Below are 26,960 nucleotides of genomic sequence, written 5' to 3'. Positions count from 1 at the left end.
CCTCGAAATAAAAACAGAGTTGAAAAGTTGAATATTTTGGAATAAATGTCCCAAAAAGCTGGACATAAGAATTTACGTAAAGATCTAAACTATTGAAATGTGATATAATTTAATAACTTTACCTCAAATTCAGAAATGTAATTATTTAAGAATATTTTAAAGAGAAATGAGACAATGCTTGTGCTCAGAAGAAAATCTAGAAGACGACTGCTCGGAACTGATTTTGAGCGTTCTGAGCCGATAGCGCGCATGTGCAGTCACTGTGTCCGAGCCGATTCTAATGCGCAGTACATGTAAATGAGCCGGAGATGAGCCGATATACATGTACAATACATGTTAAGGAGCCGAGACAGAGCCGCTACACATGCGCACTGTAAATAAGAGAGCCGGTATTACGATCCGCATAATAATACAAATCCGACTCTTAAACTATGACCGAGATTAAATAAACGCATGCGCAAACAATACAAAGACGAAAATGAAAGTTAATTGTTATCAACAGACACGAAATCAGCAAAATACATCTATTCCAAGCGATGACAGTCGTAAGCAGCAGGTTCAATGAATACTATAGATAATTGTAATTCCCATGTTGGATGTTTCATGTATACAAAATAGGTCGAAAATAATTCCATAAAAATAACCGTAATTGATGTCGTAGTTATTGTATAATTAGAGTATGGCATAGACACATGAACTCTCAGATGTCACAATATGTGCCTAAAACTCAATTTATGTTATTTTAAAACTTCTTTAAGCACAAAGAAGTTATGAAATGGACAAGTTTGGGTGCATGCACACACACAAACAAACAAACACTGAACAGTCATTTCGACAAGTATGTCGAGCTCAGCGCAAACGGTTTCGACAAAAATCAACTGACGACTTAGCATAATACTTCAAAGTAAAAGCAAGATACAGTGCAAACGAAACCAAAATTTGATATTTTTATTTAACCTTTGACCTCTTGTTAACTTGACCTTCATTTTGCGAGAGACAACTCAACTGATCTTAGAACATTTGTTCGAAGTTATATTAAAAGCCATCCATGCATGTAGAAGTAATACTCACAAATGAATGTTTTAATTTGACATTTGACCTTTGACCTGAAGTAAGACCTTGACCTTTGTCACAGACATCTGAATTTCGCGCAACACTCCGCCTTTCTATGGAGAACATTTGTCAAAAGTTATATTACAATCCCGCCACACATGTAGAAGTTACAGACACGTGTTTTTGGCCAACCCCAAAGTATGACCTTGACCTTTGAGCAGTGGACCTGAGTTTTGAGTGTAACACACCACCCAATCATGGTGAACATTTGTATCAAACTATTTTTTAATCCTTCAAAGAATGAGCAAGATATAGACAGTACAAATCTAGACGGACGCACGAACTGACGGACGCATATACACCAAACTGCCAAAATAGAAAAGTGGCGACTAACTGGACCTCACAAAACGCAGGCTTAACAATTTAAATCTTTTGACCACCAAGCATAATACTTCAAAGCATAAGCAAGATACAGCGCAAATAATATATGCTTATTTGACCTATGATCTTTTGTAATCCTCACCTTCATTTTGCGCGAGACAACACAATACAACATGGAGAACATTAGTGCTAAGTTATATTAAAGTCCATCCATGTATATAGAAGTTATACTCGGAAATGAATGTTATATTTTGTTATTGAACTTTGACTCCTAAGTGTGACTTTGACCTTTACCACATACTCTTGAATTTTACGTATGGTAAACCGCTTCATTATGTTGAACATTTGTCCCGAGTTATATTCAAATTTTTCCACGCAAATAAAAGTTAAGCTCAAGACATGGGGTTTGCGCTAATTTTGCCTTGACCTTTGAGCGACAGGCCTAGGTTTTGTGTGTAACACACCATCCAAACATGGTGACCGTTTGAACCAAATTATTTTGTAATCCTTCAAGGAATGAAGATATAGACCGGACAAATCCGGACGCACGGACTGACGGACTCATATACACTGAACTATACGCCAAAAGTGACGACTTAGTCGAGCTTACTGAAAGCGGACTCGACAAAAAATGTGCATAATTTCCATATTGCCCTCTATCAACAACCCAAGTATTATCAATGTAGCTTTTGTACTTTTTTAGTTATCGTTGGATCCAGTTTTGTTCAATATTTATTGTTTTTCATTATATCCATAACCATAGCAACCACTCTAACATAATTAAATCCACATGCCAAGTAGCATCATCTTAGCTTTGGTATTTTTAAGTCTTGACTGGATCCAAATTTCTTCGGATGAACGAACGAGGGGTTAAACCTGTTAAACAAGTAAGGGGTCTAATAAAAACAACATCAAGTGGCCATAGTTATTACAAAAATGATCAAATTATATGATCCATAAAATAACGTGAGAGTCTATTTGATAACCGATTGAAAGCCCTCGAGGAATCCCTTTTTTGTATAAACTACGGTTTTTGTGATCGTGGAATAGATATTTTGCTTAATTTGACTATTGTATTTGCTTTGTTTAAAGCTGAAAACGAATCAAAGTCTGAGTTGGACAGTGCACTTCATGTTTTAATGCGCATCTGCGATAGTCGAGCATGGGACTCTGACTTCAGGGTGAGTTTCTTACATTTGTCATTGGTCGATTGATTTGTTATATTGTATGTTAATTTTGCTTTATACTTTATAGCCGCGCATGCATCGATTGTCGTTTGTTCCGTGGCGTCTGTAATCGTCTCCTATTGCAGACGCAACGATGGTTCCATAACGTACGCTTATTACCGGAAATTCACTGTTTACACATATATTGAACAATAAAATGACAACACAACACAGAAAATATAATATGTACCTAACACGCTCCTCTTCTCAATAATAAATATTTTGGTAAGTACAGTGTAAAGAGTATGCGAAGACTGTATGCATAAGAAAGAGTGTTCTATAGATGGGTAATGTTGTATTATGGGTATATTTATTAATTTATTAATAACGTGTTGCCAGTTCTATCTGACCACTGAATGTTCCAAGTATTTAAGTGGCGGGAAGATAATTGACATGCGCATTACAGTATAAGATATTATTAAGATTTAACATACATGTATACAATATACAACATTCCCCTTGTTTAAAAATATAAGCACATTTAGTATATTTCAAATAAATCTGTAAAATACATTCATGATAATTAATGATCTTTTTATGATGACATTGAAATATACATGTATTATTAATATTAACAAGCAAACATTTTAATTCTTTCTAACTGTCACTGATTTACAGTTTCACTAATTGCTATTTCAACAAATGTTATCACTTCACAGTAAAGCTTATTCGGTTTCACCTCTCTACCTGACCTAGTGATTGTGAATGGTTTCGATTGACCTGGCACATTTGCAGGAGATAGGGACTCTGTAGGGGTATTTTGACTTGTTTGTTCACTTAAAATAGATTCCTGGGGTTCATCGACTTTAGATGGTTGCTGTGGGTCAGATAGTTCAGGAGCTTTGTTAAGGAAACGGCGATTTCTACGATAAACAGCACCGTCAGGGATTTGCACGTGAAATGAGTGTTCAGTATGCTGGGTTAAAACCTTGGCTGGTTCCCACCAGTACTTATCTTTTCGAATTCTGAAAGATTCTCCAATTTTTAGAGGTTTCATTTTGTGCGCATTTTCATCGTAATGATTCTTGCTAATTAATTGTAATTTTTTCCATTTTCTTTCTTGCTTCACAATGATTTACTGTTTGTGGCAAAAGCTCCTTGTTAGTTGTTGGGAGAAGCGACTTGAGGCGTCTGCTCATTAAAAGTTGAGCGGGTGACCATCCGCATTTAAGTGGTATATTCCTATATTCTAAAATGGGCAAATAAGGATCTTTATTGTCATCCTTAGCTTTCTGAAGAATGCGTTTTGCAATTTTAACATATACTTCACTAAGTCCATTTGAACTTGCATGCGTGGGACTTAAAGTTTCGTGTTAAATGTTCCATTGTTTAAGGAAGTTCTGAAATTGTTCACCAGTATAGCATGTCCCATTGTCAGTTTTTAACTTCTCACATATACCAAATCTGCTAAGATGTACCTTAAGTTTTCTTATAATACAAGTACTGGAAATGCTAGTCAATAGGTCGAACTCAAAATATTGACTGTAAGCGTCAACAAGAACCATAAAATCTTGACCATTCCACGTAAATAAATCGCATGATAAATATTGCTTTGGTCTTTGGGGTATATCATGAGGATGTAATGGTTCTATTTTACTCGAGTCTCTATATTTACAACAAATCTGGCACTTAAGTACATAATCTGTAATTTGTTTTGACATTGATGGCCAAAACATTATATCCCTAGCCCGTCCTGTCGTTTTTTCTACACCAAAATGACCCACATGTACTGCGTTAGTCATGTCCTGTCTTAAAGATTTTAGTATTACTATTTTTTGACCATTGAACACAATATTGTCTTCAAAAGCCAATTTGTCTCTATGATTCCAGTATTCTGATACAGTCGCAGGGCAATTTCTAATACGCGTTTGTAACTGAGCATCATTTTGCGTTGCTGTTTGAATTTCCTGCAATTTTAAATCACTTATCGGTAGTGATTTCAGTTCAGTGTGTACATGCGTTTCTAATCCGTCAATCAGATTAGGAAAGGTGTCAGTTACGTAATTCCGACTGAGCATCTGCAAGCGGAATATCTTTACCTCTACAGTGAATAACATCGAGGTCAAAATCTTGAAGTTGTAATAACATCCATTGTAACCTAGGTGGGGCACTATAAAGTGGTTTTCTCATAATAGATACTATCGGTTTACAGTCAGATTCAACAAACCTGCGCCGTCCGTAAATGTAATGCTTAAATCTAGTGCATCCAAATAATATTGCCAGCATCTCTTTTTCTATTTGTGCATATACTTTCTCGGTCAATGTCATTGTCTTTGAAGCGTATGTAATTGGTTTACCATTTTGTAAACAACAAACACCAAGCCCTTTGGACGAAGCATCCAATTGCAATCTAACAGGCTTCGATGAATCATAGTAACTGAGTACAGGTGCTTGTGTAATCACTTGTTTAACCTTGTTAAAAGCGTCAGATTGGGCTGAATTTCATCTGAACTCTACGTCATTACGTAATGACTCTCGCATCGGGCTAGATATCTCCGAGAGATTTTGTGAGAATTATGTCAAGTATGTAATCATACCCAGCACGGTTTCAAGCTCAGCACGATTTGCCGGATTTTTCATTTCGATAATTGCGCTAATTTTCTCAAGGTCGGTTTCAGTCCATCAGCACTGATCACATGACCGAAATATTTAACCTCTGTTAGACTTATTTTCAGTTTGTCAGGGTTAAATCGTAAACCGGCTGCCTTTGCTCCTTAAGGTTTCTGTCATGTTCTGCGAGTGCTTCCAAACACTAATAAGTCGTCAATTATTGACGCCACACCCTGTAAACCTTCAAATGTCTCGTTAATTTTCCGTTGGAAAATGACTTGAGAATTTCTTATGGCCATAGGAAGTCTTAAATATTTGTACCGTCCAAATACTGTGTTAAATGTCGTGAGTGATGAATGGTCGTCTTACTTAATTGACCAGTAACCTTTGGTTGCGTCTAATACACTGAAGTATTAAGCGCCATGCAATTTTGACGTAATGTCGTCAATAGTACGTAATGGATAATACGGCCTTTGTATATTTTCATTCAATGCTTTGGGGTCAAGACAGATTCTAAGCTTACCGGTTGAAGGTTTTTCAACACATACTAGTGAATTTACCCAGTTTGTAGGTTCTGTAACCTTACATATAATTTGTTTTGACTCCATTGAGTCGATCTCTTTTTAAGCTGATCTCTGAGTCCAAAAGGTACTTTTCTAGGTGGACAAATAGCAAGTACAGCATTTTCTTTCAAATGCAATAAACATATTCCAGGAAATAACCCTATCCCATGAAACAATTCTTTGTACTCTCTAAGTACAGTGTCCTTACTAAGGTCAGATGCGTCAATAGATTTAATCTTACTGACCGAATACGTTAATCTTAACAGATCTAAATCTATAGATGTTTTGGGGCTTAACAGCGGGATAGCAGAACTCTTAACTACATAAAATTCGGAACACACTAATTATACCCCGGCACAACAAAGTTGTAAGGGGGGTATACTGGAATCAGCTTGTCCGGCCGTCCGGCTGTCCGGCCGTCCGGCTGTCCGTCGGTTTTTTCTTGTCCGCCCAATAACTTAAGATTCCTTTGACCCTTAGTCTTCATATTTGGCACGGAGGTTAGTCATGATTAGTAGATGACCCCTATTGATTTTGAGGTCAATAGGTCAAAGGTCAAGGTCACAGGGGCTTTGACTTCAAAAAGCTTGTCCGCCCAATAACGTAAGATTCCTTTGACCTACAGTCGTCATATTTGGCATGGAGATTAGACATGATAAGTAGATGACTCCTATTGATTTTGAGGTCACTAGGTCAAAGGTCACAGGGGCCTTGACTTCAAAAAGCTTGTCCGCCCCATAACTTAGAATTCCTTTGACCCACAGTCTTCATATTTGGCATGGAGGTAAGTCATGATTAGTAGATGACCCCTATTGATTTTGAGGTCACCAGGTCAAATGTCAAGGTCACAGGGGCCTTGACTTCAAAAAGCTTGTCCGCCCAATAACTTAAGATTCCTTTGACCCACAGTCTTCATATTTGGCATGGAGGCAAGTCATGATTAGTAGATGACCCCTATTGACTTTGAGGTCACCAGGTCAAAGGTCAAGGGCACAGGAGCCTTGACTTCAAAAAGCTTGTCCACCCAATAACTTAAGATTCCTTTGACCCACAGTCTTCATATTTGGCATGGAGGTAAGTCATGATAAGTAGATGAACCCTATTGACTTTGAGGTCACCAGGTCAAAGGTCAAGGTCACAGGGGCCTTGACTTCAAAAAGCTTGTCCGCCCTATAACTTAAAATTCCTTTGATCCACAGTCTTCATATTTAGCATGGAGGTTAGTCATGATTAGTAGATGACCCCTTTTGATTTTGAGGTCACTGGATCAAAGGTCAAGGTCATAGGGACTTTGACTTCAAAACGTTTGTCCAACCATTAACTTAAGATTCCTTTGACCCACAGTCTTCATATTTGGCATGGATGTTTATCATGACTATAAGGTGACCCCTATTGATTTTGAGGTCACTGGGTCAAAGGTCAAGGTCACAGGGACCTTGACAAAAAAAGCTTTTCTTCTTAATTGCTAAAGAATGTCCTGTCCGCAATGTATTGATTTTGACATTTTCACATTTGAAGCATGTAGAATACATAACTTAGCAATGCACTGGCTTAGTAACCTCAGATTTGGCAGGGAGGTTGTCCTTGAGCTCTAAATGGCCACTGTTGATTCTGACAAAGTGGTATGCGGGGGTATTCACGCCATGATAGTGGCAGTTCTAGTTTTTATTGTATTTACAGTGTAACCATAATTTGCCAAGCACTGGTAATCGGTCACCTGTGTACGAAGTTAACCTGGTTTTTCGAGGCTTCCAAAGGGTGTTTTATTTTCAGTTACTTATCTTGTGTGCCAATCAAAACTTTTAGAAAAACTTGATCAGGAGAAGATGGAAAAGTATTTACCGTGTGAACAAAGAATTCTTGGTCATTCACGCCGTCCGATTCACACACTTTATCCACAGTATCACCTTCATAATGTAACTAATAATGTGCAGATTTAAATTTGCATTGTTTTGAAAAATGATTTTATCGTCCACATTTGAAACATGTTAGTCCCTGTGCTGGACATTCACTAGAAATGAAATGTTTATTTCCACATCTGTCACATTTTTTTCAATGATATTCAAATTGTTGTTGTCGTCGTGGTTGATGTTGCTGAGGTGGCATCTTCCGGTCTCTCTGGTGTGCATTTCTTCCGTCTCCGGTGTCGATTTATCGCATCAACAGACTGTTGAGATGTCGTACATCCGCTAGCAATTGTTTGTGCCTGAGACTGACTCAATTCGTACTGAGAGTAACATCTACGGATTTTTCAAGTGTTAGATCTGAGCCTTCCACAATCAGTTTTTCTTAGACTTTGCTAGATCTTACTCCAAAAACAATATGGTCGCGAAAAAGATCTTGCTGCATGCCCACAGGATAATCGCAATCTTTGATTAGCGTTTTCAGTTCTGTAACGAATTGTTCAAACGGTTCGTTTTCCTGTTGTGCTCTTGATTTTAAAGATATCTGTTGTATATAATGTTACTTTTTGGTTTGCAATATTCTTCGAATTTGTCATAATATGATTTAAGTTTCTTTCTCTGATCGCTTGATAAGTCCTATGTTGAGTATATCTGTCGGCCCTTTTCACCGACCCATAATATCAAATAGTTACATTGAATTTCTTCCGTTTTACCTGCCAACGGCCCTTTAAACATGAATTCTGAATGTACTTTGAATCTCTTAAACTCACTGTTTAAGTCCTTCGAAACCCAGTCCATACGAGGATTTTGTTAATAATTATTTTCCATATTTCTTATAACTCTGTTATAAACATACAATTATAAAGCGTTATACTGTAAAAATTATAATTCTGACACCATGTTGTATTATGGGTATATTTATTAATATGGACACAGAGCGTGCAATTGTAATATATAACACAGACACGTGTTGCTAGTTCTATCTATCGTTTTTATGACCACTGAATGTTCCAAGTATATAAGTGGCGGGAAGATAATGGACATGTGCATTACATTATAAGATATTATTAAGATTAAACATACATGTATACAATATACACCAGGTTAAAATAGATTGGGACAACTCAATAATTTAAATACACCCTAACGTTTTAAAGCAAATGATGTAGAAATAACATACCCTAAATTTTCAGAAAAATACTGCAAATACAAAAAATACCCTAAGACGCTGTGTTGTTCTGTATATAAACTATATCTAGAACTAAATCAATGACACGAATAACAAAACTATATCCTCATCTATATCACATCCAATAAAATCCTAAACATTATAAACACAAACAAGAGTCCAATTCAATATATAGCAAGAGATACCTGCTAATTATTCATTCAAGATTTCAAGATTTTACTCATTCATCAGGCACATACATGTAATATGCATTAGACGTGAATATAAAAGAAAAAACATAAACAAAATTGTCAAAGTTGTTCGAAGAAAGTGACAAACTACAAAACACACAAACAAGGAAAAAAGAGAACAAAGATTTTAACAGTACACAACCTTTTATACAACTCCACAACCCACATGACCGCCAGATTTTTATTTCTAATATCAAATGGTAACAAAGTGATGTTATGAAAAGTAATAAGATGATGAACCAGAATTGATTTGACAATAGTTACAACAGTAAGAAACTATTTGACAACATTAATAATAACTTTACAAAACAATTCTAGTTTGGTTATATTTGCTTTGCAGTTCAGTTCAGAAGTTGATTTAACTTAAATGCAGTTGGATGATGCCGATAACTCCTATCAATATATCTATTTCTACTATCATTAGAATGAACACAATCCAAAAATAAGTTAAACTCATCTCCAGTTATATTTTTTCTCAAAAAGGACATTTTTTCATGTGTCCCTGAATACCAAAATGCCGACCCTTTTGTATTGACAGACAATGATTCGTTGTTCTAAATTTGCATAAACTTTTGATTAACAGACAGGATATATAAATAATTTTCAAAGCAGAACCTAGTTTAACAGATGCGGTATTCTAAACATTTAGGTGATATTTTTATTGTACTGTACCATTCCTGAACAAACTGATCATACAGTCTCAACTTAACAGCATTCTTAAACTGTTTAAAACTAATAATGCTTTGCCTGTTAAAACAGTGCGAAACACCCAAACTATCTTAAACCTGTTCAACAAAACGAATCCATGGAAAGCAATAATAATAATCATTTTGTAAAGACTGTGCAGCGTTATTCAAAATTTTATAAATCAGGAAATTTAGGAAAATCAAAAGTTTTTCCATTTTCTCAATCCTGCATCAGTCATCCGGCTGTCCGAAATAAGTTCAAGTCGTAGAAATTCTTGTAAAAATATAGATCGATACTGAATGTGCGAGTGTGCACACTAATATTTAAATAACACTAGTACTAGATGTCACAAATTAAACATATGAAGCATAAAATTGTCACATATATGATTCTCCAATTCTCTGAATTAAATATTTCCTGGTTCATCAAATATCGTGGTCCTAACGGCGCTCCCCCAAATTCCTCAGATCTCGGAAAATATGTGCCGTAGACTAGCTCGCTAGAATGCTCTTGTCTTCCGACTTAAACTCATGTCACCTCCACTGTCCAGACACTATGGCTTGTCTTCGACCACACTGGCCACCAATGCCGAATAAATACTAAAATTTCTGACGTAGGTTCGTAAAATTTAATGAGAAAAGCTACAAAGTCTCAATTAAGAATAAAAATAACTTAATAAAAAGATATACATTGTATTTTATCAAAAGTTCTATTAGATAAACACAATTTATATATCAATAAATCAGTATATCTACAGGTATACTCAAGAGAGAGTAAAGACGAAGTGTTATGCAAAAGGATAGTTAGCGTGAGTTTGGAAGAAAGGAAATGTTAAAAAGCAGTGTAAAATTTTCTCTCAAATCCCTTTCATACAACGTACAACACGATTAGATATACTAAAACAGTTCACAAAATTTCACGAGATACGCACACAATTGAATTTTTTCGGACATATCTGTGAGTTTCCAATTAGCGTACGTTACTGGACCATCCGATAACAAACAATAGCAGACGATGACAGACGTCATGGAAAGAACCGACAATTGAAGCATACGTAGACATTAAGTATAATTTTCCCGCGTCCAATTGACAAAGCACGGCAAAATGAACACTTACTTGTGTATGTCTAGCATTTTGACTGTATTCGCGCACAGCAAATAAAATGCCTCTTACTCCAAAATTTTTATTAGATCACCTAAGCTAGCTCAGGTTGAGCTTTTAGGATCGTTGAATGTCCGTTGTCCGTCAACATTTGACACTCTAGCGGTCACTTTTTTGCCTCAATCATCATCAAACTTTGTCAGGATGCTTTGCTAGTTAATTGCTCGGATGAGTTCGAACATGGGTAATCTCGGATGAAAAAATTGGTCACAAGAGCTAAAAAAAGAAAAACCTTGTTAACACTCTAGTGGTCACATTTTTGACTCAATTATCATCAAACTTTGTCAGGATGCTTATCTAGGTAATTGCTCGTATGAGTTCGAACATGGGTCATCTTGATTGAATACAAGGTCATAGGAGCTAAAATAGAAAAATCTTGTTAACACTCTAGTGGCTACTGTTTTGATCAAAATATCCTAAAACTAGGTCTGAAAGTTTGTTTTGATGATTTCTCGGTCAAGTTTGAATATGAGCATCTTGGGTCAAAAACTAGGTCACACCGCCCAAATATGGAAAAACGTTGTCAACACTCTAGTAGTCATATTTTTGACTCATTTGTTATCAAACTTGGTCAGGATGCTTGTATATGTAATTGCTTAAATGAGTTCGAACATGGGTCATCTCGGATGAAAAATCTAGGTCACAGGAGCTAAAAAATAGAAAAATCTTGTTAACATTCTATGACTACTGTTTTGATAGAAATATCCTGGAAATTTGTCTGAAAGTTTGTTTTGGTGATTACTAGGTCAAGTTCGAATATGGGTCACCTGCGGTCAAAAACTAGGTCACACCGCCCAGATATGGAAAAACCTTGTTAACACTCTAGTGGTCACTTTTTTGACTCAATCATCATCAAACTTTGTGAGGATGCTTGTCTAAGTAATTGCTCGGATGAGTTCGAACATGGGTTATCTTGAATGAAAAACTAGGTCATAGGAGCTAAAAATAGAAAAATCTTGTTAACACTCTAGTAGCCACTGTTTTGATCAAAATATCCTAAAAATAGGTCTGAAAGTTTGTTTTGATGATATCTCGGTCAAGTTAAATTATGAGCATCTTGGGTCAAAAACTAGGTCACACCACCCAAATATGGAAAAACGTTGTTAACACTCTAGTGGTCATATTTGTGACTCAATTGTTATCAAACTTGGTCAGGATGCTTGTCCATGTAATTGCTAAGATGAGTTCGAAAATGGGTCATGTCGGATGAAAAAATTAGGTCACAGGAGCTAAAAATAGAAAAATCTTGTTAACACTCTAGTTACAACTGTTTTGATCGAAATATCCTGGAAATTGGTCTGAAAGTTTGTTTTGGTGACTACTTGGTCAAGTTCGAATATGGGTCACCTAGGATCAAAAAACAAGGTCACACCGGCCAGATATGCAAAAACATTGTTAACACTCTAGTGGTCACATTTTTGACTCAATCATCATCATACTTGGTTAGTATGCTTGTCTAGGTAATTGCTCGGATGAGTTCGAACATGGGTCATCTCGGATGAAAAAGTAGGTCTCAAGAGCTAAAAATAAAAAAAAATCTTGTTATCACTCTTGATCGAAATATCCTTGAAAGTTGGTCTAAAAGTTTGTTTTGATGATTTCTAGGTCAAGTTTGAATATGGGTCACCTGGGGTCAAAAACTAGGTGACACTGCTCAAATATGGAAAAACCTTGATAACACTTTAGTGGTCACATTTTTGACTCACCTGTCATGAAACTTGGTCAGAATGCTTGTCTAGGTAATTGCTCGGATAAGTTCGATGGGTCAGGTGGGCGATCTTGGGCCAACATGGCCCTCTTGTTGCAGGTTCCGGCTTTTAAATGACAAGTTTTCATATAGATCTAAACAACTGATCTAATATGAAAAAAAAATCATATCTTCCCTTGCATCACTTTCGGGTTCATACGATTACGATAGTTTTGTCTTGTCTCAGGTACAGATATAATTATGCAAACTTGCTTATGTATTATATGCAATGGAAGATACGAACATGTATTGTTTTTCTTTTCATGTTAGTTCAGTTGTTTAGATCTATATGTCAACTTGTTATCAAAAGCCGGAACCTTCAATAAAAAGTTTGAATTAAGAGGCATTTTATTTGCTGTGCACGGATACAGTCAAAAATGCTAGACATACACGTTCGCATTTTCAAAAGACGTTTTCAAAGGAGCACTTTACATGTCTAGGATTTTGGCATCGAACGCCCTCCATATTTCAGACGGACTTTCATCTTTTTTTTATTTCAATTATACAAAATTTGGTCATATTTGATAATAATGAGATGGCCTGTTTGGACAGGTTGTCTTTTCTAGAGAGAAAAGTAATAATGTTACACTTGTATCAGGAGAGAAATCTGATACTTTTAATCAGGTCAAGATATTTCAAGCCAGAGTTAATTGTATTACATATGCATATTTATTAAACTAAGTTTACCATAAACACAGATATATATATATATATATATATATATATATATATATATATATATATATATATATATATATATATATATATATATATATATAATATATAATTATATATATATATATATATATATATAATAATATATTTAGCTCCATGCCAATGAAACTTTTAATAATTGACAAATCGTCCCATTCTGATTGATAAAAAAATGGAACATTGCATTTAATTATCAGTAAACAACTATAATTAAATCATGCAATGGTATATAATTCAAAATACTTTATTTCCTGCCTGCTTCAGAACGACTTAGAGAGATATCCAAAGTATAACTATAGAAACCGTACAGAATCTGAGTATTTAACGGGAAAGCAACATTCCAGGAATACAGGACCACCGAAGAGTGACAATTGTCAGGTAATATGTAGGAGGAGGTAAAACATACATTGCAGAAGGGGCACTTGAAGTTTCTCTCCATCGGTTAAGCTCAAAATTAATAGTTTAACTGTTCCTTAAAACTTTATCATCAATCAAAATTATGTTATCAACACAACACTTTCCAAAAACAGTTATGATAAACAAATGTCAACACAGCAACTGTCAAATTTGAGCCGAAATCGATATGATCATGAATCGGCAGATGTTCTTTCTAAAGGAGTAATTTTATTGATGATTTTTCTTTATTACAAATCCTGAAAAAAAAAAAACATCTATTAATAAAATATTTGATTTTGCATTGAATCAGAACATAAACAAATACAAGCACCATATGAACACATTTGTTGATGTTATTTAAATCTGTAAAACTAAATTTTCATGTTTAGATATGAAATATTGCTCACGCCGGTGCTAGAGGGCATGGCCGCATGAGCTATATATTGTAGTTATCACTATCGGCTCATAAACAGGGTTAATAATATGATTTTTACATTATTAAATGTTCCATTTTTGGCCAACTTTAAGGCTTCTATTTAAGAATACTTTACTGACTCCATTTATGTGAAAACTGTTTTATCAATGTCCTTATCACTTTTTCACGAAGAACCATGTAATAGAATTGTTGTTTTTTTCATATGTAGATACATTTTATTTCTTAAATAAATAGGCCTGCATTCATCCGTGGAGAGTAAAACTACAACTAGACGGAGAACCGTATTACAAAAATACATTTAAAAAGGTAATTAATTTCTTATATTTTCACAAAACTGAAACGTGGAAGATGCTTGATAAATAAATCAATGTTAAGTTAGTCAAATAACATCATATTTCAGAGATGCCATCAAAGCACTGTCCACGATTCTATCTAAATCTTGGTTATTAATTCAACTTTTGCTGCTTATCTATTATGATTTCTTCCACATCAGGAACTTCGGATGATTTTTTTTCACCAGAGAGCAAACACACACACGAATAAAAATGGTGAATTAAAAAGTTTGTGGCACTTTTTTCATCCATAAGGTACAATAGTTATTGTGTAGGTGTCTATCATTAATGAACCAGGAATTTGAATAACTGAAGTCATTTTACAGGTTTTGAAATTATCTTTTCATTTTCAGATAAACAATGACAACGGCACACCGGATGTATACAGAGTACCTGTCGTGCATTATATTGGAACAGGGTGTTGTAAAAGGTCCAAGCTATATCATGAAATTTTCCATTTTGGGCATGCACTTTATCACAAATGCATGACAATGGTATAACATTTGAATTGTGCGATTCTTAATGATATTTTATTGTCATATTCATTGTTATGCAAAAAAAAGATTTTTCTTCTTGGAATGAGGTAGGGTGTGCAGGGGGGTAGGAATCAAGAAATACGCCGAAAATGCTCATTAATTTTTAATTATGATCTTTCACTTTCACACATCTTTTTAAATGCTGGCAATTTCATTTATTAGAAATACACATATGGATATTCTTTTACACAAAACCTATAATAATTAGTATATTTATTGTGTTTTGAGGTACATGTAATTGTTTTAGGTAAAAGTGTTGTATAAACAATCTTTTTATTACATGTCTTAGTCCGTATGTGCAATTTTTACCAATCTATTTGTGTAATTATTTGTTTTTCGCATGTCATTTTACTTTGCATTGGAAGGTCATAATTCTATCATCAGGCGACAATATTATCTTGATCGGGGAATTAGTATTCTTCTAAAATAATGACATGTTTCTTCTTTAACAGGGTTTTGGAAAAACAAAATAGAACTTTGATGTCTAGTTAATCAGTCCCTTAAATTATGTATGTTTAGTAAAACCGGAAGATATTTACGTGGATTTCACAGTGCTGACTTAATTTCCATACAACTTATACATTTTGTAGCTTTGAAAACTAAAATATATACCACAATATATACCACATTTATCTTAACAATATTAATGACATTAAAAAACACGTATATGAATTTCATCGTTATGTATTTTGTGAAGTGTTGATATTTGTTTCTTCATATTTAAGATTGAGATTATGGTTGAGAAGGGAATTGAAGAAGTCTTGTTTGAAGAGGTAAATTGTTGGATTTTTCATTATATCATACTATATCAAACTATTCTTATACTAAACTTTCCTAGATTTACCAAATTCTTAACAGCAACATACCCCGTGAGAAATTACTGACAACCATTTTACTCGTGTATATGCAAATACACTCAAGAATAAAACTCCACCTGTTGATACGATAGTCTTTGTTACATACCGATCTTCCTTTTATCCCCTTTTACATACATACGTTCGACACATTTGTCTGGTCAAAAATGGTAAAATCATTATGAAATAGTCATCAAGAAACAAAAGTTGTCACCACTGAAAAGTGACTTATACCCCCGAAAGGAAACTTTGACATAAAGCCGCAGTTTATGCCAAATACCGGTAATACACGCCCGACCGTTTTTGCTAAAATTTCATTGAAATTCCATTTAAAGTGTAGGAGAGAAATATTCTAAACAAATTTTACTCAAAAAAGGCCCATATATGTGCGACAAAAATTTATGCACAAAATGATGTCACAATGCACAACCAGCTGGGAAAATTATGAAATCATGCAAATAATTTTATAAATGTTCATTGAAATTTCCCAAGTGGTTTTGGAGATGAAAGGATGGACAGAGTTGATTTATTAAAAATAAAAATACTATACACAACTAAGCTTGGTGACAAACAATCCTGTGAAGTTTCACTGAAATTTCACCACCGTGAGGCTTTGGAGATGAAGCACTTCACTGGACTTATTGACTATTTAGGGTTCATAAATGTGCCAAAAGAAAAATCAGGATAACATGCACAACTAGGGATGGTGACAAACAATCCTATGAAGTTTCACTGAAATCCCCCAGCAGTTTTGGAATTGAAGCGCAGACAAGATTACCGGACGGACGGACAGTGCGATTACTTTATGCTGCCCTTCGGGGGACGGGGGCATAAAAATTCACCTAGCTGCATGATTCATAAACGTTAATATGGCAAATTTTACACATAACATAACATAACATGTAACATTTACACATAACCTGGATCCAGTGATAACGCGAAAAGTACTGAAAACATTTTAATGGACTTGAAATATGAGTAGATAGCAGTCTGGAGATTATGCACATTCTTTTCTTTTCTTCCTTTATTGAAAATTCTGTTTGCTATGGCAACAAATAGACTGAATTTCAAGATTTCTGATTCTAGTTTTTAACGTTTTTTTTTTACTATAAGTTCTTTTTTTCTTATGGTATTTTCTTCAAACTTTAAATATAGGTTTCTAGTCATCAACCACATCATATGTGACAAGGTTTACAACTCTAGCACAAAATTTATCAGAATTTTCTTCCTTGAACTCAGAATTTTCATGAAAAAATATTTTTTTTTGATAACTTCTGTTTTTCTAAATTCATCTACTTCAAACTTCATATATATGTTTCTTATTATCACTCAACATTTGTGAAAAAGTTCAATACTCTAGCAAGACTATTTCCAGAATTATGCCCCTTTTGAACTTCGAGAAATTGGTAATTTTTACCACAACTTTTCCAATCATTATAGGATCTTTTTCTTCAAACTCCCACATCATAATAATATGACAAGGTTTATATATCTAGCATCCATATTTCCAGAATAATCTCCTCATTAAACTTTGATTTTTTTTATTAATTCTTCTAAGTTTCTTTTACTTCAAATTCAAAATAAACATTCATTATCAACACCTTCATTACTAATTGCTTTTGTTACACTTACATCATGTATGACGTCTTGCATCTTTATTTCAAGAGTTAGCTCCTTTTTAAGAATTTTGCTTTTAAAAATGTTATATTTGATAACAGGGGTGTTTAAAAAATAACTTTAGAGTGTCCTTCAATCCGTCTGTCTATCTGTACATAAAAACTGTTTCCTGTTATCACTTTTAAAGAACTTTTTCAACAAATTAGAGACATAAGTGAATGGCCAATGGCCCTTCAGAATGTTGCTGGGGTTCTTACCGGTAGGGGACTTATGGATTGCTTGCAATACTATGATAATTGCTTGTCATGTAAGCAACGCACATGCCAAGTTAAGTCAATAAGTCAAAGTGTATTGAAGTTATTGATTAGAAGCTGAAAATACACTTGTAAGCACGTGACGTTCTCTTGCTCCCAGATATCTAAGTAGCAATCATAAGCTGCATCTTAATATAAGCTACCAATAAAGCAAGTTTGGTGTCAATAGGTCAAAGCAACTCAAGTTATAAAGTTATTACGTGAAAACTGATTTTTTAAGCAAAAGTGACATTGACACATGGGTAGCAATACAAAGTTGCGTCTTGATATTAGCTATCCACATACTAAATTTGCTGTTAATAGGTCAAAGCTAACTGAAGTTATTGAGCGGAAACTGAATTTATATTTTGAGCAACAGTGACTTTGTTCTTGATTGCAACTACCTGGGTAGCAATCCCAAGCTGCCTCTTGATACAAGCTAACCATACACCAAGTTTGGTGTCAATAAGCCTAAGTAAACTCAAATTATTGAGTGGAAAGTGAATTCTTAATTTTAACAGGAGTGACCATGACCTTGATCACAGACACCTGTGTAGCAATCTGCCTCTTGATATAAGCTAAACATACATCAAATTTGGTGTCACTATTCTAGTTATTAAGCGGAAACTGATTTTTATTAGCAACAGGGACCTTGCCCTTGATCACAGACACCTTGATAGCAATCCCAAGCTGTCTCTTGGTATAAGCTACCAATACACCAAGTTCAGTGTCAATAGGCCAAAGCAAACTCAAGTTATTGAGCGGAAACCAAAAGTTGACGCACATCCGCCCGCCGACTTTGACATAAGATTAACCAGTTTTCGTTGAAAATTTGGGTAGTTTTTACTCAAATGTACTGTATCACAATTTCTACAAAGAACAAACGCTACATTGAAAAAATATGCACCAATGGAATCGAAAAATATTTGCCTACAATACGTTGTGTGTTTATTACTCATTTTCTTTTAAATATAAAGAAAAAATAGCAAAACCATTGGCGGTGACCAAATGTCACCAGCAACAAATGTTACGAGATCTCTCGCTCTGGAAATTGAGTTTAAATTGCATATTTTGAAGACATGAACAGTTAGCAAAAAGCATGCTGAAGTTGGAATTGAATGCTTTAACTTGCGTTGACTGCTATTTTGTAAATGACAAGCAGTTACTTTAATTGGTATTTACTGATAATTTGAAAGTTCCGTTGGAACGTAGCAATTTTCTGTTCACTACTTTAAATTCTCTTGCCTATGTTCAAGATAAGGAAACATCCTTTAAAGAATTTCATTTAAAATTACACGTTGCCTCAATTTTAACGATTGTTGCAATAGAAGTTTTAACTTCGATAATAGGGGCGGAATGTTAAGAGTAACGCTACAAGTGTAAACATGCAACTGAACTTCAAACTTTTTACTTATTTGCACCGGTACGGAGGCGTCTTTAGTGATAAAAGAATAAAATGCCAATAAAGACTTTGTTACTACTAATACGGAATTTAAAAGCCCAATTAGGAGAAATAATGTCTAAATTAAATGAGCGTTTTGAAACTTCTAATAAGGTCTTACAAACTCCTACTTTTTTCTTAATTAGAAAAATATGTCCTTATAAGTTCAAAATCCTAAATATGTTTTTTTTTCTCCTACTTATGCTTTCTAAACTGTTAATAAGGAGTTTTTCTTTGCATAGAACATTAAGATTGGCACCATACCGATAATGATGGCTAGGTATATTTCAGTTCCATTTCAGCGGCAAAATCCGATTCTCCTTTTAGCTCACCTGAGCACAAAAAAAAACCTAAGAAGTAAAAGGTCGTAAGTGCACTTTTCATAATTTTCAGGAACAGAGATTAAAGGTTTGTACCTGCTTAAAAAAATCAAAACTTGAAATCAGAAAAAAATTATTTTCTTATGTTAGATGTTATTATCTCATCCTTATATTCTAATATACAAACATACAAAATATCTAATCAATCAATCAATATCATCAATTATGTACATACGCCCTTTTTCTCCTACTACTTTTTGCTTAAGACATTAGAATGAAAAGGTTGCATATGGCAAATATGACCTTATGCCGCCAAGGGATTTCAAGTTTATAGAATAGCTGTTCATTTTTATAAGGTAGTTTTTGACGAATACTACCCTTTCATTCTTAACAAATACACAAAACTTACACATGCTTAGGGTGACATGACACATCTGACCTTTTACCACTTACTTTTATCTGAAATCGTGCACATTCACAATAAAATTAAAAACTATAATTTCTTTTGCAATACATTGAATATAACGGTTCTTTATATATGTATTATGAATAATGGGTCACAATTACTAAAAGATGGCATTTACAGTCCTGTAAGCAATGGAATAAAAATATATACCCGTTTGAAAGTGTTCAAGTATTAAATGATAAATGCGTAAAATCCATACAAGTTTTCAAGGGTAACAAAAATAAAACTTTTACAGTTCCGCCATAATTTCGTCACATAATCACGATTGTCTGTTTTCAAGATGCCATTCTAATACATCTCAACTTTTAAACACAAAATCAATCAGGGATTTTTCTCACTTAAATTTCTATACATATATAGAACAATACTATTTAATTCGTCTGTTACAATGTTAGCAGTTATTGTAAATTGCTCACCAATTTAAATATTCTTCATCTTCATACACTGAATTTTCAGGAAGGAAGTCTTTGTTGGTTTTGTTTGTTGGTAAGCTAGCAATATATGGGTGGAACTCCTCGGGAATAATTTCCTCCGTGCAAAGATTTACAAGATCAGTCTTTTTCTGCACTGAAAGTTCAAGACGGGAATTGTAGCACATTTCGATTTCAGTGTCGTTTTGGGACAATGTTTTGGTCTGCCTTTGTTTCTTGTTGACATCTGCATTGTGTCAACAGTCTGAAATTCCTTCTCATCGAAACTATAGTTTACCAAAATATGTGTAGGATTCTGTTTTGTAACTCTAATCCATCGTACTTTTAGCCATTTGATAAGTTTGCCATCGGATGTTTTTGCAAGTTCAGCTTGTACTTTGAAACAAAAGCTTTGAAATTAAGAACATGTACAAACTTCAATGGAACTGCCATGTAAGGGTTTGATTTTCTAGCCATATTTATCACAGTGCTCCATTGAGAAGGGACATAGATGGATATTTTCTTCTTCGCATGTTTAATTGTAGAATGGACAGCATCACATTCCATTTGACTGTGGCCTGACTGTAAAAACTTTGGTTGAAACCTTTCAAAATGGGTTATTTAGCAATCATGTATAAATATGATGCAGTAACAAATCTATTTCTATTTTGGCCACCGCATGTGTCTGAATAGTTTGTTACTTCAGTAGCTTCCGATAAACATTATGATTCTTAAGTTTTCAACAAACAAGTCGCAATTTCGCAAGATCCCCCTCAGTATCTGTATTGATTAACTTTCGCCGAACAGACTTCCTTTCTTTTCCTTCAAAATTATGTTCCAGTAACTTTGAAAGTGGTATATCGTCATCAGAAGAAATGTATAAACAAAGTTCACTCTAGTTTCCTAATCAATTTGATATCTCTGTAAAGGTGTCCATTAAATTGATTTCATTTACGTTTTGTCCGCCGCTGCTATCCTGTATTTCATGTTCATTAAAATGTTGTCCCTTGTTTTTGGTCTGCTTTTCATGTTTGTTCCCGTGTTGACCATCGTTACTAGTACGTATCTCATTGTCATTCACGTTTTGACCCTGTATTTCATTTTCATGTTCTTTACACATTCTCCCTCGTTATTAGTCTGTTTTTATTTGCATCCACAAGTTGTACTTCGTTACTAGCCTCTTATTTTATGTTCATTAATGTGTTGTTCCTTATTAAAATCGTGTACTCATTTTCATTCATGTGTTGTACCTCATTATTAGCTTGTTTTTTTATATTTATTAATGTGCTGCTCCACGTTACTTGCACGTGTTTCATATTTATTCACACGTTCGTCACTAGTCTGGTTTTCTTGGTCATTCACATGTTGCCCCTGGTTACTAGGCTGTATTTCAGATTGATTTACCTGCTGCTCCTTTTGACTACCATGTATTTCATGTTCATGTACATGTTGCTCGTCTTAACTTTCTTTGTCTGAAATGAAGAATATGGAATAAAACATGTGATAAATTTAATTAAATGCATTTACTGAATCATAATCACATAAGTAAATATGCAGTGGTAAGGTTTCATAAAGTATACATGACTTTCCTGGTCCTTTTATAGTATGCTTATTACTTATGATGATGACTTTAAGAGTTGATGAGTTTAATCAGCAACTCGATTAAACTCCCACCTTTCATAGACAATAACAGTAATATTGTACATGTATAAGCATTTCCAGTCATAAAGTTTATTTTCTTCAACATTGTTTAACATAATTTATCTTTGTTGACAGCCACATTAATAGCAAAGCACATCTCATCATCTGACCATTCACTTATACATCTTAACTCTTGAAATTTCAAACAAACTATTTTACAAATTAATTATTTTGCAAAGAATTTCATGAAATTGTACAAACCTGATTTTTTTCATCTATGATTCCTTCTTGTAAACATAAACAACTGAATGTGGAAAATGTATGTTATTAGTGAAATTCTCTTGTCATTACAAACAACTGTGCTGTACTGAAATGATATTCTCCATAATTTATTACGCTGCTAATTAGTTCAAATAAAGGGGGCATATGTTTCACATTGAGTGTTTTGCTTAGAAGGAAAAGGGCGTAATTGGCAAATACTACCTTATACATCAGTTTTCGCATACGTTTTGCAAACAATGTTGAGAATGAAATGGGCATATTTGTCAAATATGCCTTTTTTCCGTTAATTTGTTTTCACTTAAGACCTTTTACCGCTCATTAAAATTTAAAAATAGATGTTATGACCTTTGATTTCTAATCAATAACAAAGTCAATAAATGGAATATAGCCAAGATATTTTTACAGAATATGCACATTGCTACATGTATCACAGAAATGTTTAAATCTGATTTTTCGCAAAAATGTTAGTTATGTCCTTTTACCACTCAGGTGACGATAAGTGAATGACCAATGGCCAGTCAGAATGTTTCTGGGGTTCTAACCGGTAGGGGACTTATGGATTGCTAGCAGTACTATGATAATTGATTGTCATGTAAGCAACGCACATGTCAAGTTAAGTCAATAAGTCAAAGTGTACTGAAGTTATTGATTAGAAGCTGAAAATACTCTTGTAAGCACGTGACCTTGTCTTGCTCCCAGATATCTAAGTAGCAATCATAAGCTGCATCTTATATAAGCTACCGATAAAGCAAGTTATTAGCAACAGGGACCTTGACCTTAATCACAGACACCTTGATAGCAATCCCAAGCTGTCTCTTGGTATAAGCTACCAATACACCAAGTTTAGTGTCAATAGGCCAAAGCAAACTTAAGTTATTGAGCGGAAACCAAAAGTTGACGCACATCGGCCCGCCGACTTCGACATAAGATTAACCAGTTTTCGTTGAAAACTTGGGTAGTTTTTACGAATTTATTTTAGTTCGATTGTGTTGGAAGCTATAAACTTAAACTAAAGGAAACAACGGCTTGTTACTCCTGACAGGGTTTGAATCCACGTGGCATTTGTATAGCATTGTGCCACCGCTTATGGTATTTGCTATTTTCTGCGTTAAATTGGTAAACATATACTATGTTCCAGGTAAATATATGCCAGTTCCAGTTGCACATACCTTTCCACTGTAGCTCTATTACTGTAGCTGTGCTACTTTTCCCGGTATGCTTACAGAACTTTTCTATGCAGCAATGATTCGATGAAAATATGTATCACAATTTCTACAAGCATATCGTGAAAAGAACAAACGCTACATTGAAAAGATATGCACCATTAAATCGAAAAATATTTGCCTACAATACGTTGTGTGTTTATTACCCAATGTTTTAAAAAATATAAAGAAAAAAAACAAAAATCATTGGCCGTGACCAACTGTCACCAGAAACAAATGTTACGTGATCACTCGCTCTGGAAATTGAGTTGAAATTTGATATTTTGAAGACATTAACAGTTAGCAAAAAGCATGATGAAGTTGGAATTGAATGTTTTAACTTGCGCTGAGTGCTATTTTGTGAATGACAAGCAGTTACTTTAATGGATATTTACTGAGAATATGAAAGTTCTGTTGGAACAAAGGATGTCTTCGTAGCAATTTTCTGTTCACTACTTTAAAATTTCCTTCTCTTGCCTATGTTAAAGATAAGGAAACATCCTTTAAAGAATTTTAACGATTGTTGCAATAGAAGTTTTGACTTCGATAATGGGATGGAATGTTAAGAGTAACGCTACAAGTGTTAACATGCAACTGAACTTCAAACTCCTTACTTATATACACCGGTACGGAAGCGTCCTTAGTTTTAAATGAATAAAATGCCAATTAAAACTTTGTTACTACTAATACGGATTATAAAAGCCTAATTAGGAGAAACAATGTCTAAATTAAATGAACGTTTTGAAACTACTTATTAGGTCTTACAAACTCCTACTTTTTCCTTAATTAGAAAAATATGTCCTTATTAGTTTTTTTTTAATTTTTTTTTAATTTCCAAATTAGAAGTTCAAAATCCTAAAAAAATGTTTTTTGTCTCCTACTTATGCTTTCTAAACTTTTAATGAGGAGTTTTTCTTTGCATAGAACATTAAGATTGGCACCAGGACACTTTTTCATACCGATAATGGTGGCTAGGTATATTTCAGTTCCATTTCAGCGGAAATACACGATTCTCCTTTTAACTCACCTGAGCACAATGTGCTTAAAGTGAGCTATTGTGATACCCATGTGTCCTACTTAAACAATATCTCTTGTACCAATAGTGATAAAACTTTAACAGATAGACCTGTTCAAAATTTGCTCATTTTATTCTGATCTGCAACAACATGACCGCCAGAATAATAAATAAATAAATAAATAAATAAATAAATAAATAAATAAATAAATAAACAAAACAAATGAATAAATAAATAAATAATTTTAAAATTTAAAAAGTGTTAAATGACATCTTCACCTCAATCACCCAATGGATTATGATGAAACTTTACGGAAATGGTCATTCGGATGTCTTTTACTTAAGTTGCGTAAAATATTTCGGTCTTCTGAAAAAATCGCTATCTGAGCTAAAATAGACATACCTTTTAAACGACAACGCCTCCTTAACTGTAAGATGGTTTTATCTATTAATCAAATTGTACAGGAATGATTCTCAGATAGTCCCCTTGACAAATTGCTCATTTGGTTTCGGTCTGCTAGACTAGATGGTCGCCAGAGCTAAGGCAAGGAAAAAACAATAACTTCAAACGATATCTCCTCTTGGACTATTTGGTAGATTTTGATGAAACTGTACAGGTCCTTTACATATCTTGTTCATGTGTACAATATACTAAGGCGAGCAATAAAATGCCACCATGGTCCTCTTGTTTTCAACATTTTAAGTGAAATAATCGAGAACGCTTGTGTTGAGCTTATGTTTGTCAACAATAAAATTAATATATATTATGTTTTAATTTTATTTTACTGTACATGTATTTTTATTTTTATGTTATTTATATTTCAATGTAGCTCAACATTTTATTTTTATGATACATTTAGCAAACTATACACGGTACACATTGTATATATGCAGTTTCGATTTCATATTTTATTTAAGAAACCATAAAATCTATTTTTATATATTTTAGATGTCCCAAAAATTGAACAGGTTAATAAGACGGGCAAAGAGATATCGCAGTAAAAAACAAAAGGCAAGCATATTCGATGACTGGAGTTCATTTTGGAAAGCGGTATCCGACATTTGACAATTGAAAAAGTTATTTGACTTATTTTGACCCCTCCCCCTCTCCAAAAAAACAACCAAACCAAACCCCAACACCTTCCCTATCACCCAAAAAGAAAAAAAAAACAATAAAATAAAAAAGAGAGTCAAGAAAATAATAAACCGAACATAAAAACGCTATTTACCAGCTACAAAAAGAAGATAAAAAGAGACTTTTGCTAGAACTGAGCAAAATTCATGGACATGAAAGGGTCAAATTTTGTTTTCACACAGCTAAATTTCCATTCCACATGCTGCAGGTCACTTGACGGAAACAATATAACATGATGTCCAAATTCAATTGGTGCAGCTTCAAACTAACCATTCGTTATTGATATATAATGTTTGGGCTTTGTTATAGCTGCGTCACGACAAAACCAACATAGAGCGTTTGCGACCAGCATGGATCCAGACCAGCCTGCGCATCCACACAATCTGATCAGAATCCATGCTGTTCGCTAACCAACCCTTTTACAAGTAGAGAAACTGATAGCGAACAGCATGGATCCCGATCAGACTTCGCGGATGCGCAGGCTGGTCTGAATCCATGCTGGTCGCATACGCACTATGTTGATTTTGTCGTGACGCTGCTCATATATAATCGAAATAATTTGCTCACTGGACCTTGCGAATTAAAACCAATTTTTTACCAGTTTTTGATGTGAACTACAATATTGTCAATTGGTGGCCAATGAGGTATGCCAATTATTGACCAAATGTCTTTTGAATTTGCCTCATTGATTCAAATAACCTTTGAAGAGGATGATTAATATGATGATACAAAATAAAAAAAAAGTCATAGACAATGATGTTGGAGACGCTGTACATTTTTATTTTAAAGTACAAACTTTTAAGGGACATTAGTTAGAAGAACTTGGTAAAGGAACATAACACAATGCTGAATTATTGCTTAATACTAACAACTACATTTGCTGATTTCTGATAATGCAATTCTTTATTACGATTATTACTACATGTTTATATTTCAAATTGTGACCCCAATTTTACGGTACCGTCAAACTCAGTATACGACTTTTGTATTATTTACATTTTGGAGACTTTTAAATATTCAAAATTAGTGTGCAGTGTTTTCCATTAATGTCGGTCCTTCTAGAGTTGCATCTCTGTAATACATCAGATGAACACGGACGGGGCCTAAGTATATGCGGTGCAAAAAATTATATATATGAAAATTTTGTATTTTTTATTATCTAAACAAATGCACTTTGCA

General features: G+C 34.2%; 1 protein-coding gene across 1 annotated transcript; it reads left to right on the top strand.

Annotated features, from left to right (window-relative positions):
• The first annotated feature begins 2,524 nt into the window (after positions 1–2,524).
• Positions 2,525–26,144, top strand: LOC132723962 (uncharacterized). The gene is made up of 6 exons (XM_060708768.1): positions 2,525–2,615; positions 13,670–13,783; positions 14,472–14,543; positions 14,923–15,063; positions 15,831–15,878; positions 25,596–26,144. Exons 1-6 carry the CDS (start codon positions 2,574–2,576, stop codon positions 25,710–25,712), a joined length of 534 nt encoding a protein of 177 aa, XP_060564751.1. The 5' UTR covers positions 2,525–2,573; the 3' UTR covers positions 25,713–26,144.
• Positions 26,145–26,960: the final 816 nt, after the last annotated feature.

This window comes from Ruditapes philippinarum, unplaced genomic scaffold, assembly GCF_026571515.1.
Source record: "Ruditapes philippinarum isolate M1 unplaced genomic scaffold, ASM2657151v2 ctg10261_1_1_1_1, whole genome shotgun sequence".
NCBI lineage: Eukaryota > Metazoa > Mollusca > Bivalvia > Venerida > Veneridae > Ruditapes > Ruditapes philippinarum.
Note: the sequence above shows the minus strand (reverse complement) of the source record. Positions and strands in the feature narration are given on the sequence as shown.